The 21,573-nt window shown below is 34.9% G+C and overlaps 1 protein-coding gene across 8 annotated transcripts in view; it reads left to right on the top strand.

The window, feature by feature from the left end:
• The window catches only part of LOC138939885 (thrombospondin type-1 domain-containing protein 4), a 71,460-nt gene extending 51,484 nt beyond the window's left edge, over window positions 1–19,976 (top strand). For 3 of the 8 annotated variants that reach the window (XM_070308174.1, XM_070308173.1, XM_070308175.1), the window contains exons 3-19: window positions 3,666–3,741; window positions 6,390–6,541; window positions 8,702–8,804; window positions 10,416–10,518; window positions 11,125–11,306; window positions 11,913–12,117; window positions 12,581–12,747; window positions 13,110–13,215; window positions 13,305–13,377; window positions 13,828–14,027; window positions 15,893–16,025; window positions 16,323–16,590; window positions 17,191–17,370; window positions 17,705–17,869; window positions 18,196–18,372; window positions 18,489–18,654; window positions 18,826–19,975. In XM_070308174.1, the coding sequence (XP_070164275.1) occupies window positions 3,666–3,741; window positions 6,390–6,541; window positions 8,702–8,804; window positions 10,416–10,518; window positions 11,125–11,306; window positions 11,913–12,117; window positions 12,581–12,747; window positions 13,110–13,215; window positions 13,305–13,377; window positions 13,828–14,027; window positions 15,893–16,025; window positions 16,323–16,590; window positions 17,191–17,370; window positions 17,705–17,869; window positions 18,196–18,372; window positions 18,489–18,654; window positions 18,826–18,941 (2,572 nt within the window). In that variant the 3' untranslated portion in view covers window positions 18,942–19,975. Of the gene's footprint in view, window positions 1–3,665; window positions 3,742–6,389; window positions 6,542–8,701; window positions 8,805–10,415; window positions 10,519–11,124; window positions 11,307–11,912; window positions 12,118–12,580; window positions 12,748–13,109; window positions 13,216–13,304; window positions 13,378–13,827; window positions 14,028–15,892; window positions 16,026–16,322; window positions 16,591–17,190; window positions 17,371–17,704; window positions 17,930–18,195; window positions 18,373–18,488; window positions 18,655–18,825 lie in introns of those variants that run through there. The other 5 variants (XM_070308171.1, XM_070308170.1, XM_070308172.1 and 2 more) reach the window with 4 other exon arrangements.
• Window positions 19,977–21,573: the final 1,597 nt, after the last annotated feature.

Here is a 21,573-nt window from a genome sequence, read left to right as displayed (position 1 = left end):
ACTTTGGTAAGAACGTATTTGCATTATGACTTGTACCGCGAAGCGCGATTCGCGATCGTATTGTCGCTGATAAGCGCGGAATCTCTATTGAAGTACTTTGAACAGTGCGGAGTGAAGAAGGATACGCGGAAGTAAATGCGATACGAAAGGTTCAGGATTCAATGTCAAGTAAATCGAAAGGAATTATATAATATTGTTATTTTGCAGCTCTGTGTAAAAGAATGTATATGAATACAAATGTCATTTATCGGTATCCTTTGGATTGAAATATACTCTTATAAAAAATTTTATATCTACAGAATTAAATTATAATTATATAAACTAGTATATATATATATATATTTATTAGCTATTTTTGTATTTGATTTAATTTTTATTTTATGTTAGTCAAAAAGAGCCTGAAGATTTTTATTTATAACAGACGACGTAATGCATATTTTTTATTTATATTTAATATCTTTTCCACAACTATCGATTTTATCAAGATATTTTATATTTTATATTTCGATAAAGATGAGATTTTTTCAAAGAGATCAAGAACTTTGTTGTATTCGCTACGAGAGGATTCTTTGGATTCGCACAAAAAGTTAAGATCCACTTACAAAGAATAACTAAAAATTGTTACAAGCTTCCTGTCTTATTTTTCGAATAAACTCGGAATCTCTTGACATATACAATATTAATCTCGAAAACAATTCAATTGATTGTTAATTTTTCGGACTTTTTATATAATCGCATGTTGAAATCGCAGTACCAGAGGTCTGATATTTTTTGATTTTTTATTCAAAATATTAGATGAGTATTTCAGCGTATACATAATATAAGAGCGCGTGCAAGTTACGACAACTTTCTAATTCGAATTCCCCCTCTTTGATGAGCGCATGTTACAGCGATTTTAGGATCAACGTGCGGCAAATCGCGCTGCGATGGATAGGCGAATGAACGACGACGCGATTCTCTCGCACGATCGGATCGTAGATAAAAAGAGAGAATTTCTCGTTTCCGATCTCGCGAAATCTTGTTGCAGCCTCGCGAGACCTCTCGGCATTGCCGAGAAGAGTCCCGCGCGCGTTGCTGGCCGTTGCCAACTAACGCGCTGCATCGCAATGCGAGATCCGTGCCGCCCTTCGGATGCACCACTTACGAGCACGTCGCGTGGAAAGTCGAGATATCGCGTTTTTCTGCGATTACACACGCACGCATTCGCGTACGCAATGACGCTGCGGTAACGACGGGCGGTCTGCGTATCTCGCCCTTCCCATCCCGCGGCACGGCTGCACCGCGGCTCGTTCGCGGCGAGTTCCGCTTCCCCTTTCCCCGTCCCGTGTGCGGCATGGCCTAATGATTAATTAAGCTTTCCGAGAAAACGCAACAAGTGAAACGTTATTAGCGCTTAGTGGCACAGTTTATTCGGATCAGCGGCAGTCGGGGTCTCTCCCCTTCGCCCTCTTGTGTGTAATCTATCGGTTCGTACGCGCTTCCTGCTCGCCCGAGTACCTTGTCGGCTTTTAATAACTCCATTGATCGACATAAATCAAAATTTATGTGTAGTAAGAATAATTTCCACTTGTAGACTATTTCTATTTAGTTAATAAAGGATACGCGTTTACACATCAAATTTTATTCCTTATCAAAGTGTTAAATATAATCAAACATCATATGACACATATTAAATTTTTTTTTTTTTTTAATTGTCTATTTAAAATAATTAAAGTATGAAGCTTATGTTATGAAGATAGTATAGCATTACAGTTTGATCGACGAAAAATTCTAATTATTATCTACGCTCCCCTATCAAACAAGATTTACGTTATTATTCATTTTCCTTTCCTCTTTTATGTATAATATTTTTTACTTCGCTATTAAATCCTAGATTATATCAATTTATATTCTACAAGTTTTAAAGAAAAATCGAGAAATCGAAGAATTTATTCAGAGATACTTTTTGATATTGAATACAATATTATTGAATAGTTATACATATGTCTGCAATTAATTGTTTATTAATATTAATTTAATTTAATTTTAATTTTAATATTTCTTTGTGTAATCTGACGTAAGCGTACGTGGGTGCAAAATTTCGCTCTAATCTCAATTTTTGATCGCAAAAGATGAGCGCGTAAATAATACGAACGCATTGCCAAAACGTGTCAAAATCTATCACCATTTGCATTTTGCATCGCTTTATTTCCAATTCGTATCAGTATGTTTGAAGCTTGCACGCTTTTGAGTAATTCCCGCGGATAAATGATACGGCGCATCAGCAACCTATCATCGCCCTATGCGTTTTCTATTTGTTCGTAGACGTTTCCCAACTCGCAGACGGTATTTAAACTAACGCTCATGAATAATTATTGTGGAGAAGCGACAAGACAATTGCGCTTCTTGCGTGCATGAAGGCGCATCGCTTATGCTCGCACTTCTGACTTTACTTCTCCTTTTTCTTAATCTAAGAGGAAGGAATTCGGAACACTGAGAAAACATTTTAAAAGTTAAATAATGTTTTTTTTTTTTGTCCGGGAATCTAAGGTTTTAATGTAAAAATTTCTGATACTAGAAATCTACAATATATAAAAATCTTACCATAAAATTCTTATAATATGTGTGATTATAGAAATTTCTTTTTCTATAAAAAATATTATTTATTAATTTTATCAATTGTTTAAATGGAATTACTATGATCAAATTTTGAGTTTATTTAAAAAATATCTGGAGTATCCCTATTTTTATTAAAGACATTATCATAACGCCTTATCTAGCGCCTTAAATTAGCGTGACGAATTGAGCTGACGTTGGTCTGTAGTTTACGCAGCCACCTAAGCGGTAAAAGTAAAGATCGTATGGCGCACCATTATCGTTATCCCGTGGAGCAACGGATGCTGAGATTGCGTGTCGACCTCGATCTCGGGATGCACGTGGAAAGATAGAGAGGGAAGAAAGAGCGACTATATACGGCGAGAAAAATTGGGACGTACATGTGGTGTTGTTCGATCGAGCCGGGATAAGGCAACGCGAATCGATTATATCGATCGCAAAGATCTATGTATGTGTGTGTCTAGTCAATATACTGATGATTACGCCAACGGAAGCAGCATGTGTTCGAGGCTTGTCAAATATATTTTCTAGCCGCATGATACTCTGAAATAGCGTAACAATATATTATAGGAATCATGTTTTTAACCTAAATATAGTGCTCTGTATTTAAAATTATAGATATTTTGATATTTTATTTTCATAATCGTTGGCTTTTAATAGAAAAATAAGCTAACTACATATTTATTTAATTATGTTATATAATATAAATATCTATATATATATATATATTTTTTTTTTCCTATTATACGTTTTTGTTATAAATTGCTTGTATTAATTGAAAAATATATTACAGCACTAAGGGGTAAACAAGTTTATCTCGGGCATTACCGACTTTAATTCGCCAGTGTTATTGCACATTCGCGGATGTGCGCGTTAGTCATTCAATAAAGATTAAGATCGCATTCTTGAAATTTCTAACTCAATGAAAGCGGACGAAAGAGGATAGGATGAAAGAATAATTGTTTCGTTTCGACGCAAATAGTTATTGTTCGTAAAAGTGTAAATTGCGTTCATCGATCTTCATACAATGGGTCGATTTATATATATATCTCCTTTTATCTCTGTTGCAGATCGATTCTAGCTCTGATGATGCTGAGCGCAGCCGGTGTCTCGTCCTCCCACATGCCCGATAAGTATCCCATAGAAGTAAGTCTCCATAAAAAGACTATGTTCTCCATTTTACGAATTAGCAGTTAGCAAATGTTTCTAAACGATAGAAAAATATTTTCGTGTTAAATTAAACTATAAAAATATTATCCATGACAATTTTTCTCTTCTAAATTCTTTGAAAATTGAATAATTTATGCTTATGTGAATTTCAAATTTAAACTCTTTTTCGAAACATTATTATAATATACTTATATTAATATATACATTTAAATATGGTGTTTTAATTTAAAACGAAATCTGACAGACCTGGATATTTTCATTAATAAATAATAAGTCACGGAAGAAATATTAATTATATCGATCTATCGCAATTCTATGACAAACTAGTTTTCATTGAGAACCAATGTTAATGATGAAAAAACACCAAGTAATAATAATGTTCATGATTTGTTTTCGCGATCGGTTATCACGGCGATCGCGCGCCTGCTTCGTCAACGAAAACCTTCACCGTACGCGCATATTAATTCAATTCACTTGCGATAATTAATGCTCAATTACGTGGCCGCTATACGGGATGGCATTACGCCGAGAGGCGAATTAATTGACGCCGAGAAGGGGTCCCTAAATTACACTAGCGCGGACCACAAGGCCACGGCAGCGTACGAGAACGAATGCAAATACGATCCGCTGCTCTGCGTACTGCCGATGCCGGCGTCGTTTCCTCGGTATCATGTTATAATTACGCTTAAAGAGTCTGTTTATTCTGGAAAACGTTGTGGCATTACGAGCGACACGAAAATAGACGGCGCGCGGCCTAGAAAACGCGGCGCATTCTTGCCACTTGAAGTCACACCTGTGTGACCCTTATCGCGAGAGCTTACGTCAAGGTCGCTTCTCCGAAGTATTTGATATGCATACACGTGTTTCAGAATGGCAATAAATAGAATTTGATAAAATATGAGAAATAATTATTATAATGTACTTCGTACATTACGAATTCCTTGATAAATTTGAATATCTGACAAATTTTTTTAACAAATGTTTTTTCCATCGTTAATCAATTTTTTTGAAACTTTTTTTCTTTTTTTTTCTTTCTTAAATATTTATAATTATAATTATAATCTATTATTTTTTAAATGCACATATTACTTTCCCATAATTTCCATCGATTTTATATTACAGTTGAAACTAACAATAAGCAAGATATTGAATAGATTCTGATTAAACTCCATTAAATCGTATAATTAGTTTTATTATTGTTTAATACGAAAAGTATTATATTTGCATACGAATTTATTCTCGATCAACTTCTATTACTCTATACTACGCTATAAAAATTTATTTCTTTATATATATCCAACGTGAAGTAGACATTTCCCTCTTTATGCACGGCTGTGTTGTATAAGTGCTGTGATTAACGTTCCGGAGTTAATGCCGGGGCATTAAGGAAGTATTAGTCTGTTGCTCTCGGGGTTAACGACTTACAAAAAAAGCGACTAAAAGTTCTCGTTCGAATCCCAAATTCGCCGTTAACAGAGACGCACGAAGGACGAAAAATTTAATGGCGCGTGATATATTTTCTCTCCTATGAAATCTGAATCATTATCGGCCCGTTAAAAATAGAAGTGATCTAGCAACGGTCGACGAACGTGGGTGGAACAAAAGTCGCCGTTTAAGAAGCCGTTTAAGATTTAACGGTTGTTATTCGTCTCGCGCTAGGTTCGGCGAAAACAGAGACAATTTGTATTCTAAACTCGAAATATTACGCGTATAGTTGGCGTGCGAGCGTGAAATATGCGACTCGTCCGTTTGATTAATTAGACGAGCGTGATTGGAGGGAGGATCGGATATGAAGCATGAAGCGCGGGAAATCTTGGCGATGAGAATCGAGCCTTTCTTATACCGTAGAGCGATGCTACATTAGCGAACTTCCGGCAGAAGTTAATACAACCGACAGCCCGTGATGCGCACAGATAGATCGAAACAGCGTAAATTCAGCTCCGTGTGTGTGCAATACGGTAATCGATCCTTCGTTTAATTAATCACGACAAGAGTCCGCGATACCGAAGCGCGCATGGTCTAATTGGAATCTCGTTCGCGGTAGCGATATTAATTATCGAACAAACAGTTTGCGCTCTATGATGCCGGCGTGTGATTAACGGGAAATACTAGACGCATACTACCTTATTCCATCTATCTCCATCGTTTAATTACCACCTGGGTACGTGCTTCGGTACTTTTTTTTTTCTATAAATCTATCATCGCCCGCGTGAGGAGATGTTTCTTATAGAGAGATAGACGAAGGCGATGATAACTGAAAATTTAGGAATAAGATCTCTGAGGATAAATTTATATAAAAATACGTTCGTTGTATAAAATTGCGATCGAATATATACGAGTTGTTATTACAGAGATTATCGTAAACTTGATTTTGAAAGATAATTGAATAATTGAAATAAAATACGCAGATATAAAAGAAATACACTTTTAACAGATTAAAATTTGCATTATGTTATTGCTAATGTGAAAATATATATAATAAGTTTATGTTTATTTGAAAAAACTATTGTTTTCTTTACGATTTTAAAGTAACTTTTAATTTTAAATTTTCATTGCAGGTTTAAGTTATCGTTCGCTAAAAAAAAAACTGATTAATGCAACAATGCTGATTTTCTTTTTCTCAGGTGTACCATATGCTGCAAGAAAGAACGCAATTTGGAATGGGACGTGATAATAGGGTGAGAGGAACTTGGGGCACATGGAGCTCGTGGAACGAATGTTCCAGATCATGCGGCACTGGTGTCCAGTCTCAATCTCGAGAATGCATTCCTTTACGGTGAGTGCGGCGTGTTCATTAGTATAATGAATTCTAATAAAGATATCAAAGTATACGCGAGCACGTATATAATAATGGATATAATATAAAATGCGCTAAATGACAAATTAAGCGATCGTTTTATCAATTTATTAAAGTTGACAATTTAGTAAGCAAAAAACACACGATGCTACATACATAAATTATAGCTGCTGCGCAATTTTCTTCGCGTCTCATTCACTTGTATTTTTAAATAAAATAAAAACGCCACGAGCGCTTGTTAAGTACGCTCGAGCGCCATCCAAATATCTTTACGCTCGATTAATGATTTCCACACCTCGCTTCATTCTTGTCCTCGCGGGACGGGGGTGGCCACGGGAGGGGGAGGGGGGGGCCATCTTTCGCAGGAGGTCACAGCGCAAGACCATGGTAATCGCACGGCATCACGGTTCGAATGCAAAGCACCTTCCGATAATACGCCCGGTCGATTCTAACGAATAATCACACGCCTCGCGATGTACCGTTAGGGTCTCGCGCAATTTAGATCATAAGCACTCGCCGGGCGAGTCGCAGCATAATAGCGCGGAACTTTGAACTCGCGTGCGCGAGTACGCTATTCCTACGAGACGCTTCTCAATTGATCGATCACCATCGATCTTCTTCGATTTCTTCGTATCCATAATCCATGCAGCGCATACAGGGTGCCTCGGATTCGTCGGGCATCTCGCGTCTTGTTACTCATTGTCAGATTGTTTAATTCTTTTTCTTCTATGAGGCAACGTGCTATGCAGCAGTACAATAAGTATATTATATTCGAAGAAAAATCTTTTTTAATAAAAATTTTCTTGACGATATTTATAAAGAAAATGTAGAGAGAGAGAGAGTGTAAGAAGAGAAAATTTAAAGATGCATTTTTTTTTTATCCCTTTAAGAAAAATTATTTGCAATGTATATAAATTATTTGCACGTTGGAAAACGTGATTTTTTTTTCTATCTTTCAATAAACGGACACAGTTGTTCCTTTTCAGAATTTATACGATATTTTCATATATATAAACATATTACATATATTTTTATTTACATCACAAACGTGAGAGCTCCGATATAAAACTTCTTATCTTAAATAAACATTTTTGAAGTTCATACTTAAGATCGGATATACCGTCATATTCGTACAAATGTTTACTACACACTCGATGCACGAGTACGAACGTTACTTACTTATTTAAGTAAATACGATGCTTTTTCCTTGAATATCCAGCTATCCTTTTTAACGAAGTTTGCCATTGATAAAGTCTGATTTCAAGATTATATATATCTGTATTAAAATAAAAAGTAATCTTATTTTAGAGAATAAGAAAAATAAAAAGTTAAAGAAAAATATATGTGCGAGTAATTTAAATTATGCTTTAGATTAGAGGATACAAGTTTAGCATACAAATTCCGTACACCCTATATGTCCTGTCCGGCTAGCTATAAAGCAGCGTGCAAATTACGGATCAGTAGCGTAAGAAGATTATACACCGGCAGGCCGACGACTCTCGCGAGCATCTCTCGGGGGCAGAAACGTGTTGTTATCGCCGACTGACATTTACACCTTCGTAACGCTACTGTGAGCCGTTACGTGACTTGCAGTATGACTCGCGACGAGTTTGCCATACAAGTAAATAAGGAGGGAGTGAAAATTGAGTTTTTTTTTTTTTTTTTTTTTTTTTTTTTTTTTTTTTTTTTATATGATAATTTCACGGATGTTCAAGAGTTCGCAAATCACTTAAGATTATAAAAAGAACGAAGGAATTTGATCAATGTGTTAACATTTTTAGATAAAGCAAAAATACAAAAGTTTATGGGACAAAAATATAAATTTGAATACTCAGATTATCGTGTTCAATTTTATGTGAAGTATAAAAAAATACAATATATCGAGCAATTATCCTTTCATGCAATTACGAACGTAATCGTCTCTTTCGCAGCACAGCGACATTATTAGATGAGATGCGCAGATAATCGATTCGTTCATTTTTATCGCATATAATCTCTCTCCTTTGATCTCGAGATTAACACGATGCCCTGCACATCCTGTAAAAATGTATTTATACACGGCATTAAAAATCGAGATACATCGCGCACTACTCGCTCGTGCGAGTCGATGTATAAGCTAATGCGAGCGATTCATTTCAGGAGACTTTTGAGGAGGCGAAGTATTATCTCGGAGAATGGTACGAGTAGCGCCAGACCTATTTGTATCGGCACATATAAGCGCTACCATACGTGCAATACGCAGGTAAGCCATCGCATGCGAATGATCCTCAACGAGTTTGTTGAGAGAAATAAAAAGTACTCTCAAGGTTATTAAGATTTTAAATTTTATAAAAAGAGATGGCAGAATCTAAAGAATCGTTTTCCTATCTTTCTTATATGCGTGTAAAGAATTATTTCAAAGATTTTTTTTTTTTTTTTTAAAGACCACGATAAGATTTATTCGTATAAATAAATTATAAATTTTCTCTAAAAAAAATATTTGCAACGCAAGAAGGAAATAGTCACATTCTTTTTATGAAATAAGCATCCCTTTCGAATGTATAAACACTCGCTCCATTTTCTCATGTCGAATGATGGCCTTGTTTCTTAGGCTGTTATTAGAGCCCTGAACCAACAATTAACTATGTAAACTTGCTCGTCTATAAAATCCATATACATACTCACGCGTGTCACTATACTTTTACGATGCCGTATATATATATATATATATATATATATATATATATATATATATATATATATATATATATATATATATATCATGAGTCTAGTATATCCACACAGACTTATGCGTGTGCAGGGCACGCACCTTAGGATTTTCCTCTCGACGGTGCGTCACGAGTCGCGAACAAATCATTGCGCAGGCCAATTAAGGATGCGCACGACGACGATTTATATACCATGGGCCGGCATGTACGCGCGTATGTGTGTAAAATCCATAAGAATAATCACCATCCGCAGGACTAAAGATCTCCGCGTAATGGATGGCTTTGCCTAGTATTGAGCAGAGGAAAGAAGGGAGAAGAACGGCTTTCGCTGCTGTCGATTAGTCCCTTGGTAGTAATAAAAATCGCGCGATAAGGTCTGTTTACTTCTCGACGTATTCCGATCAGACTCACTGATGTTTAGGATATCTGATCAACGAAACGTACCAATGTTTTGCCAATGTTCTCGTTAAAAACACAGAGGGAACACAAGTCGAATAACAATTTTCGTTGATGTAAGCTTTAAATTAAAATTGCTCCAAATTGTGTCTGAAATTAGAAAGTAGCGATATACAATAGTAAGTTGGCTTGAAAAGTTAACCGAACCATACGGCTTCGTTATCCATTATTACCTGGGAAAAAAAAAAGCGACGGCGCCTCGTGCGGTAATATTTATCTTCGAGCTCGATACCCGGGACTAAATTTCCGAGCTGCATTCGCGATTCGCAAACATGCCCCCGGGCAAAGTAACCACCGTTTCGTTCGCCGGCAATTAATAGTCTACCCGGAAATTGCAATGCGGCCGCGCACGTAGCGCACCACACGTGCCGGCATTCGCATGTTTGCGCGAATATACCAACTTCCTCTCGGCGGAACATACACGGCAACTCGGAATGCGAGTTCCTCTTTTTTTTATTTTTTTTTTTTTTTCCACCAGGCCGCAAATAATTTTGCCTTTATTTACCCTCGGCGCTTTGGGAAAAGCGCGATGTGCCGTAAAAAGCGACCGCGCTAGGGGTTTCTCTTTTTTCTCCCAGAAACCGGACAGTCCCTTTCTCGACGTATAGTCGCCCCCGTCCCTCCTCCCCTCTCCCTCGATCGATCCTTAATTACCGCAAGTTTAATTAATCCAATATACGTTTGTGCAGGAATGCCCAAACTTCCCGGAAGACCTGCGGGCGGAACAATGCGCCAAGTACAACGGGAGGAACTACAAGGGCCGCAGTTACGTCTGGATACCTTTCATAGACGGTGAGTCTGAAAACCGATTTGATAATTTTCGATTCTAGATAGGAAGAGATCGGTCTCTGTCTCTCTAAGAAATATATTCTTCGATTAATAATATAATCGAATGATTACAATCAATGGAGGAGGAAGCATTTGTTCTTTCTTTTTATACAGACGGATATAACAAGTGAGCTTTTTTTAATATATTTTATTTTTATATACAACAACATTATGGGAGAAAACCACAATTGAAAATTTCTAAATTAAAAATTGCAAATAAAATTTTTTAGAGATGTTCGCTGATATCGATTTAATTCAATTCATTCTTTATTATTATATGACAAAAATTTTCAAGTAATCGGCTCATCATAACGATACGCCGATTATCAATTTTAATATCCAATGATATTTGAATTTATATGGTGTATACACATATATGTAGAATATCCCCTATATTCCCTTGTCTCTCGACAATTTTATAAAAAAAATAAAAAGAAGGCATGTTTGCGCGATATTAAAATGAGCCGATGACGTCGATGTTCGACCAATACGACGATGACGCGTAGCTAACGGCCAGGCCCGGTGACCTAACTTCCGCCTAGTCTAATCGCGATCACTGTTCTTCTCCAGCGCCGAACTCCTGCGCGCTCAATTGCCGTGCAGTCGGCGAGCGTTTTTACGCAACGCTTGAACCGGCAGTAATGGACGGCACGCCCTGCGATGCTCCGAATCTTCGCGGACGCGGCAGCAGTGGGATTTCGACGGAACGCAACGGTGGCGAACGATGGCTTTGCGTCGCCGGACAATGCAAGGTACGAATAACGCGAGCGATATGCGAGAGGAACGATGCCGGAAATTAATGATCGACCGGGGTGCGATACGATACGAGATACGATACGATCGACGAGATCGCTATTGACCCCCGTACGTTCAATCGCGCTTTCGGCCCTTCGTCGCGTACAATGACCTTCCCTCCCTCCCCATTCCCCCTTCGTTTCTTTTTCCTGTCGGCAATGGGGTTCATTGTACGCCCGATATACCGGGCGTTTATCAACCAATAACGCTCGGAACTAGGCTTCTCCGATTTTAACGAGCTTCCGATGTTTTCCAGTTATTCTCCATCGTTCCGACTCGAAACAATCGATTTTCCCCTCATAGACATCTCGAGCATTTTTAGAAAATTATTTTCTTAAAAAACATATAAAAGAAATATTATATTTTCATACGTTGGAGAAAATAAGTTTATTTAATATCTCTATCTATACACGAAAAATATCGTGAAATGTAGTCTTGGAATATAACGGGAATAGAGCTCGAGAATTGAGCTTGACAAAATTGAAAAAAAAGATCGCATCTGTGTTTCCTAAGTGAGTTAGACGCAACAGCACTGGAAACTTGTATATGTGTTTGCCATTCAGTCTGTAGGATGCGACGGGGTGGTGGGTTCCGGCGCGACAATGGATGCCTGCGGCGTGTGCGGTGGCCAAGGTAGGGGATGCAGATTGTTCGAAGGCATCTTCATGGAACCGATCTTGCCTAAGGGTCATCAGCAGGTGACCACGATTCCAAAGGGCGCCATGTCACTCAACATATCCGAGTTACGGTTCAGCAGCAATTTTTTAGGTAGCATATACATCGACAAATATCGATGATATTTATCAAAGTAAAATAACTTTATCAATTAATGTGAATTACTATTTTTTTAATTAAAAAATTTTTTTTTTATTTAGCAAAATCATTAACGATTTATCGTTTAATCGGCAAAACCGATCGATAATGTATTATATTTGTTTGGTTTAATAAATTTTTTTCAAGAAATTAAAACAACAATTCGTATATATAATGGCATTGTAAAAGTATTATCTTAATATCTTCTTTCGTTTCTTTTAAATTTCTCATTTAAAAAGATTATGTTATATTAGGAAACTGATAAATAATTACTGTCAATTATCATGAACGTTTTTACTTCTGGAATAAAATGCTAGTAGTATTGCAAAAGCAGAGGCAAATAATATTAAGCGGCGATTTTTGCTCGCGATACTATAATAGCGGTATGCTGGTTAACAAACGATCGATCTACTCGCAGCGTTGAGGGACAGTAACGGCAGTTACATCCTAAACGGACCGTGGTCTTACAGTCCCAGTGGTACTTATAAAGCGGCTGGTACGACATTAACATACCAGAGGGGCGATAGAAACCGTATGGAGTGTATCTTAGCGACTGGACCGTTGAACGACTCTTTACATTTAGAGGTATTGCTCATGTTATCATCCCCTCGTTGATCGTTACAAAAACAGATTAATTATTTGTTTAATTACGTAGATAATTTATGTTACTGTTTACGAATAATCTTACTCAAAAAATTTTATTACGTAGCTATCAATTTTATTTTTGCATCATTTGAAGATAAAATAATTCTTGTAAATATTTGAGTTATTTATTATTATTTGCATTTATTTACATTTATTCTTATTTGCATATTTTATATTTATATTGCAATTTTCAATCGCATGTGTGTAACATATTTTTGAATGCATTCTGCTCTACGATTCACAATTGAATCTTTATATACATATTATTATTAATATTATTGTTTACACATTGTATCTTATAGATCTTATCCATGGAGGTAAATCCAGGTGTCTTGTACAAATATATGCTACCTATGAAGGAAGTACCGGAAAGTAAAGCGGTGATTGCACCGCCGCTGCTTGTCGCAGGTAATCGCTTCCTCGCCAATTAATTATATACAATTAAAAACAAAATCGCCGATTATAGTCCATAAACTTATGTCTTTTTTTTTCTGCAGGATCGAATGATCGGGGCAACGAGATACCTAGTCCAGACACTCGTGTGACCGTGCGGGTACCAGTTACAAGAATGTAAATACATACACACTCTTTTATTTTAAAATCTTCAAAGCGATATATTTTACGAGTTGTTAAAAGTATTAAGATTCTCAAAGATGTTCTCTTAACATAAAACATCAGAATTACAAATTGCGTATCTATAGTATATCAATTTATTAGATATATTTCCATAATTTAAACTCCCAATTATCTTGAACTTTTTTACTTGAGCCTTTTTCCTTTTTCATGCGTTTCTTCCCATCTTTAACATTCACAATTTTTGCTTTTTGTCTCTATTTTTTTAATCATAACATCTTTATAATACATCAAGTCTTCCATGCGGCGCTCGCTCGGCTTGGATTCCGCCGATGCTCCCTTGTACGACACAGAAATCTATGCGAGAACCTCTCGCGAATCAAGCCGCGCGATTTGTCTTTCTTCGTACAGCACGTTACTCTCTCTCTCTCTCTCTCTACCTTCCAGATCAGATCGGCGGAGCGATTTATCTCCAACGCTTCGCGATCGCGATCCGCATGACGGCGGACGGAAGAAAGAGATGAAGCATCCACCGACGGTGATGGCGGGCGATCAGCCAAAGTCAAAGACGACGAGGAAGAAGAGAAAAAGGAAATTTGCCTGGAAAATAATCGGCTACGCTCCCTGCTCAAAGGAATGCGGGGGAGGTAAGAATGCAATAATTAGTAGCATATAATATCAATATTTATGCTAGAATATTGCGTGTCATAACTGGAAAAGTTTTATTAACGATATCATATTATTTAGTAAACGGCACCAATGATTTAGAAGCGGAATAATTAAAATATTGATTTAGTAAGTACAGTGCAGAGCAAATAATGAGTTATACGGTTAGGAAAAATAATATTTTTAGCAAAATATTAAAATTTATTTCGCGATTTTCATAGAATTTTAGCATGGAAACGCGATTTAATCATATTTAGATTGAGCTATATTATAAATATTTCAATACGTGTAATATTTGAGACATGACGCGCAATATTATTATTTCAATATTGAGATATCGGCGGGTTTGTATTAACTTCCAATATCATTGATAATACATTTTCGCGTATCTCTCATATATTCCAGGAAATATAATAATATGATGTTGCAGCCTTCGAGAAATAAACGAATTTAATGAATAAGCACTATTAATGTATACGGAATATATTTTAAATTGCACGCGATTAAATATTTATGATTGCATAAGACAAATGTTTAATTGATCGTTATAATATAAAACTTGTTGATAAAATTAACAGCCACCGCCAATGTGTATCGCATAAGCATTTCTCTAATATTGTATATGGAACGTGTTTTCAATTCACAATTATTTATTTATAACATTTATAATTATTTCTTGCAATTATCCTTTCTATAATTGATAAAAGCACTTTTGAGATCCCAATAATTCATCACGGCTAATAAAAGAAAAATATTGCGAAATATATAATTTAAAAGTATGTGATAGCTATATAATATTTGAGCATAAAATTCATCGACAATATAAAGTGTCATCGATATAAAAAGGCCATGTAATTTTGAATCATCATTTTGGATCTGTCGTAAGAAGTCGATTAAACGGACAATTAAGCAAAAAGCGCCTGGATAATTAAGGTCATTACGAAAACGACTTTGTCTAGACATCACCGAGGCATTGCGTGGGAAGTGACCCGAGATATGTTCGTTTCGGTACAATTGTACACATTTTAGCGTGCGACAACTAAAAATTTTGAGTGAGATATTTCTAATTTACTTTATACTAATAATGAAAAAAGGCTATCCGTTTGAAAAACCGTTTTTATATAAATCGAATTAGATAAATAAAATGAAATAATTGAAATAAAAAGAAAAATAAAGATAAATGAAGCAGACGTAAACGTTTGCAAAGATATACGAGAGCACACTTTATTTTTGAAATGCTAGCCGGAAATCATAATTGATATTTGCTTCATACATATTCGCTCACTTATTTGACATCTAGACATTGCAGATGACAGCATCTGTTAGTCGAGGCTGTGATTCAAATAAATGTCGTAATTCAAATTGACACGATACGGGCGAAAAGCAATGGATAAGAAAAAGAACGCGATGACCATGTCAATCATAATACAAGATATTCCTGTCGCATTTTACTTTATTCACGATCTTTTTGACCAGTAAGAAATTAAATTTTTTTAAATCAAGAATTATAGAATATCTCAAGAACAAGAAGCATTAATGATTTTTAAATTAACCGATTGAAAATGAAAAGCCTTTTGCAATTTACGCAGATCTAATCTTATTAGAAAAATCTATTATTCTAATCTTAACATTTTCGTCCACTAATTTTGAGTAGAATTTATTTTAATAGGATTCCAACTAAAACAATATTTTTTATCCTACATATCAACAATTTTTCAACAAGGCTAATATCAACTTTTTGCCAAGAAAAATTTGGCTTTTAATTTAATCGATCGAGGATAAAATAAGGCGCGAAACTTGGCTCATCTCGTATCGTTTGGGCAACTCGCTATATCTTTACTTACAGGCATACGCACGATAATTCTAAAGTGCATTCGTGAGAATAGTCAGACGCCTGTCAACGATAAACGTTGTCGCAATGTGGAAAAACCGAATCATCCTCCCCCGCTGCGATGTAACGATCATCCTTGCGCCGCCAGGTATCTACATCGATATATTTTCCTTGTGTAATGATTCTTCGATAGATCGTTTGATCATTATCGTGTCTTCTTTCAGTTTTCTAAATTTTATAATACATTCAAGATCGATTCCTTTATAATATCTAAATGTTAAAAAATCGAAAACCTTGCGACGCTTATTAATCATATTTTTGCTAACAATAAGAAAAGATTAACTCTAAATATATCAAGGAATTCTTGATCGAACGAAAATGCGATAATCCTATATATTTAGAATTTAATTTATTCAAACAAGTTTGATTCTCGTACTCGACGAAGCGGAAATGTTATCAGATGGCGAGCCGAGCAATGGAGCGAATGTTCGGTCACTTGCGGAGTCGGCATCAGAACGCGAAAACTCGAATGCGTTCAGGAGTTGAACGCAAGATTGACAATGCGCGTTGCTGCCGGTGCGTGCATTCAACCGCCAAATCTGAGCACCACAGAACCTTGCAGTCTGCCCGCCTGTCCCAATGCAGGCCCAGAATTGAGGCATATGCCCTCACAGCACGACGCACCCAGGTGGGATGTGGGCGTTTGGAGTCCGGTGAGTCATTAATCTGTTGAATGCTTTTATTATGGAACGACTACTTTTAGTGATTTAGAAAGTAAGTGAAAAAATTATTAGGGATTAAAAGTTTTAAATCTCTCCAAATGCCATAAGATATAAGAGATAGTCTTAATAATTGCTATTATTCTTATATCTTTTGCGCATTAAAAGTCAGAAATAATTTATGCGGATTCTGTATTGTAATATGATGTTTATACAATATATATATATATATATATATATATATATATATAATTATATGATACGTAATCCTTAATATTTATTATGTGTGTAACACGCGACACATAAGATTATTAGTTAGACACATATTAAAAATTATCAATTTAAACAAATAATAGCGCAATAATAAAATTCATTATAAATTCATTATATTGTTATAAAATTAATTTTTTATGAATACAAATTTTTTATTATTAACTTTATGCCAATGTCTTTTTTGTTTTTTTACAATTTTCTAACGTTTAATATAAATGACATTGATGGGACTCTTCGCTTTACATGGTCGTAATTGATTTCAATTCAGCGATATCTTCCACCAATCGAATCTCCTATTTGTCACATAATTGCACTTTTTAGTGCTCGACGACATGCGGTCGTGGAATCCGAAATCGAACAGTGACTTGCATAACGTCCGGAGAATCGTGCTCGTTAGCCAATAAGCCGGAATCCCAAAAAGCGTGCGAGATTACGGCTTGTAACGTAGCAACGGATACGGGACATCATGCACCCTGGCTGTACTCAGAATGGTCTTCTAAAGTATAAAATGCATACATTAATTAATGAATTAATTTTTCTTAATTTTTCATAAGCAAATAAATATTAAATTAAAAAGAGAATACTTTCGTTCAAGAATTATGGATTCTTTATGCATTGATTTTTAAGAACATTTCATATATTCACATTCAATATATATTTTAAATACATAATCTAGTATCTTGATAAAATCTGGGATAAAATCTGGAATAAAAATATATATATATTTCAAACATTATTGGATTTTATTTAATATTTCTTGATTTTAAAATAAAAATAAAATATATACATATACACTTATTCGGGGTATGCAGCCTATTATTTGTCGCTGTTATAGTGCTCCTCGGAATGTGGAAATGGTCTAAAAATCAGACGAGTGGCATGCGCTGACGTTAGCGAATTATTTTGCAATCCCAAAGAGAGACCGGACACGGAGATGCATTGTTTCGAACGGGGAACGAACTGCGATCGAGCCAAGTGGTTCACCGGTCCATGGACTTCCGTTAGTACAAGATGACTCAGAAAATAAAACGCTCGCTCCGTGGCAACACGTAATGCTAAAGTGATCACCGTAGATGACATTAATTTTTTTAATAAATCAAATTTTACTACCGAAATGCACGTTTTTAATTATATAAATAGACAAAGTTGCACAATTTTTACATTATAATCTTAATTCTTCTAGATGATTTAACATAAGAATAGAATTACAATAATTTTTTTTCTTTCCTTAATAAAAAGTTCTTCTTTATCCTTTCTCTGATCATACAATATAATTTTATAAACACTTGCAATGTAATCTCTTACATTAATTTCTTATGCCTTTAGTGTTCTGTCTCGTGCGGTGTCGGTATGCAACATCGAGATATCGCTTGCATAGCTAGAACGAATGATGAGTTTGTCGTACTATCCGCAAAAAATTGCAGTGATCCGAAGCCAGTGACTAAACAAGTCTGCAGAATGTCGGCATGTTCGCCGGAATGGTTCACCTCGGATTGGTCGACGGTAAAATGCATATTAATTATATCGAGAGAATCTTTTATCATAATTTTTTTTTTTTTAATTCTGTCAGTTTACATTTAAAAAGCATGTTTGATGCAATCCTTTTGTCTTCTCTTTAGTGTTCTGCAACATGCGGAATCGGAGTGCAAACACGGCTTGTACGATGCATTGTCGACGGCATCAGTAGCACCAATTGTTCAGAGATCACGAAACCAACGATGGAGCAACGATGTAACACGGAGCCATGTAAGAAGGATGTGCCAGTAGTAAGCAAACCACCGAAAAGTAAGAAAATTTACGTTATATCTTTCTAACTTCGATTCTTCCTAATTTTAGCAAATAAATTCGAGCAATTTTTGATTTAATAATAAATAAATAATAATAGAGCGATTTATTATTACATAAATAACAAATTTAAAATGTTCTTGATAGATATATTTTAATATTACATTTCAGAAGTGCACGAATCGTCCGAGTGCGTTGACAAGTATCCAAATTGCGCTTTAGTAGTAAAGAACGGTTTGTGCCGAATCAAATATTACAAACACTCGTGTTGCCAATGCCGCCAGTAGCTGAGGCAGCAATTTTGCGTTCATTCATAATTTTATGAATGCAAAATTAGGGTTCATTGATTAAAATATAGATATCTTGTCACACAGGCAATTCCTGCCAAGCGTAAGACTGCTACAGAAAGATGATCACATATGTATAATTTTATTTATATTAAACGAATAACATAATTCTTATAGAACGGTAGAATTTTCTTTTCTTTTTTTTTTCGAAGAATGTCTCGACGAATTAGAAGGAATCGACGAATTCAGAATGCAGACTTTATTTCTTTGTCTTAATGTTGCATTTTAATTCTACGAATTTTCGAGTCAATTTTTGGAGAAATATTGAAACTGTGTTCTGAATAAAAGACAAATAAATAAAATAATAATGAGATAAAATATATGTAAATATCAGGAAAAAAAAAACAAAAATATCCTACGTTAAAAACGATGAGCTTCTATCTATTCGGATTAAAAATAGATTTTTTTATGATAGAAGTCCTCGAAAAACTAATCTTAATATTTCCGAGAATCTCAAACATAGTGAGAAAATTGAAATTTTATATTGTTTGATATTGTCAGGTTTTTGTGTGTGATAATATATTGCGATATGTGATATGATGCGTGCGTCCACCTGCAGGTACGTGTATAGATCGTTTATATCACGTCGCGTGCATGTATGAGTTCTGTGTTATCATCGCCGGGAACAGGGGATGCGGGGCCGTAATTTTATCGATTCGCATACGATATGCATACACAATGTTGACTCTGGTGCTTTTATATACAGTATCGCAAGCTTAATTTTTATGTGCTTTTTATCAAGCGATTCGTTTGCTGTATCCAAAGTGAAAGAATATGTGACAATCATTCTTGAAGACTCCAGGTATCTTAAAGATTTTTATATATTGTAGAAAAACAAGAAGTCTCATATCTTCATCTCTATTTTAATGTCATAATATTTAACGGTAAATATATAGTTATTTCTACATTTTATTTATTAAATATTAAAAAATTTATATATAGTGTATAAATCAAATAGATTTTATTACACCTGTATTAAACATTGCGCCATAATTGTGGCTAGAAATTTCAATTCAATAAAAAATTTAATTTAATTTATTACTTAAATTTAAATTTAATTTATTATCTAAGAAAAAAAGAAATTTCTTCCAAATTTAATTAAAATATGTATGCATTTGCCATATACTGCTTCATTTTAAAAATAACATTATATATATAAAGTAAAAGATATACAAAAATTATAGAACATACATATACATATAAAGAAAAGGGTAAGTATACATGCTAAAAAATGTTACTTTCCCTTAAATATATCATTATTTTAATTTAATTTATCATGGCATCAGCACCAAAGAAAGTGTATACGATGCTTCTAATGCGTTTTTAATTTAAATCTGATGTGTGCTTTGAGCGGTGTAGACTACGAAAACAGTCCGATTAAAAAGTAATAACATTTTTGAGGATGAACACGAAGTCTCGAATATATCCAATTACGTCCCTGGATAACGAGCTTCTCTTTGCATGCACGTTTGCGCAAAACCTGTATGCTCATGGAAATCTCCGAAGCTGCTATATCCGCCTCTGCATCGATCGTAAAACGAGAAACGAGTTTTCAGTGAGTCCGTATTCCGGAATCGAACGTGAAACGATGTAAAAGCCGTTGTGTCGATTGTGTCGTTCGAGCGTACAGGTTTGTGTTATACAAGGAAAATACGTCGCGATAAAAAATCGGCGTTACTTGTTTCCGAAGAGAAACATTTTGTCAGAGAAATATAATGGTCTTCTATGTTGAAATATAAAAAATCATCAGACTACAATTTAATGTGGCAACACTACTGTGCCACGCTCGATATTTAAACAAACGAGCTTAATCCAGACGGAAAGAAATGTTCTTTTTTGTAAATAAGTTTTGAAGATACGTAGCTTATTGTACATACGAATTGCGAAATAATGTAATGAAATACTAATATCGCGATAAAATTACGAAAGCATTTCTTCTAACAAAGCGTAAATATTTGTTAATGTTTTTCTGCATTCGTTGTAGCTTCGTGATTCAAACATTCATGTCTTTAAGAATGTCTATTAAGAATTAATATAATTTCTTTTTAGACATGTTTTATGTTAATAACTGCTTTTATGTACAAGTTCAAAAAGTATTGCAAAAATTTCTAATTGATATTTGATTTACGAAAACTGCATGGTAAGATATTCATTTTTCGAATTAAAAAATTTTGCACGAAGCAAATTTTCTTTAATTGATACTTGATGTGTTTCTAAGGTTTGATCTCGAAGGAATTACGAATGTTAAAATTCTCGTTCTGCATACATCATTAGGTATCGAATAAATTCATTCGAGTAAGTTGACTGCATGATAATATATACAGTAATAGAAATATATGCTTGTATGTGCAGATTACATAAACTCGTTGATATATATATCAATTTCGCAATGTCGAAATGAAAATTAGAATGATCCACTATGTATATCGTTAGCAAATTAATTCGATATTAAACTCGTTTCTAATGCACCATTAGAAACAAGCTGTTAACACTATTAGTATGAAGCAGTTTGGATTAATTAATTCAAATTGTATCGATTGAATCTTTTTACCATTTCTAAAAAATTATTCGA

This window comes from Polyergus mexicanus, unplaced genomic scaffold (assembly GCF_030449975.1).
Source record: "Polyergus mexicanus isolate NDT 795.1 unplaced genomic scaffold, iyPolMexi1.0 SCAF_15, whole genome shotgun sequence".
In the NCBI taxonomy this organism is placed as follows: domain Eukaryota; kingdom Metazoa; phylum Arthropoda; class Insecta; order Hymenoptera; family Formicidae; genus Polyergus; species Polyergus mexicanus.
This window is presented reverse-complemented; position numbering and strand designations above follow the sequence as displayed.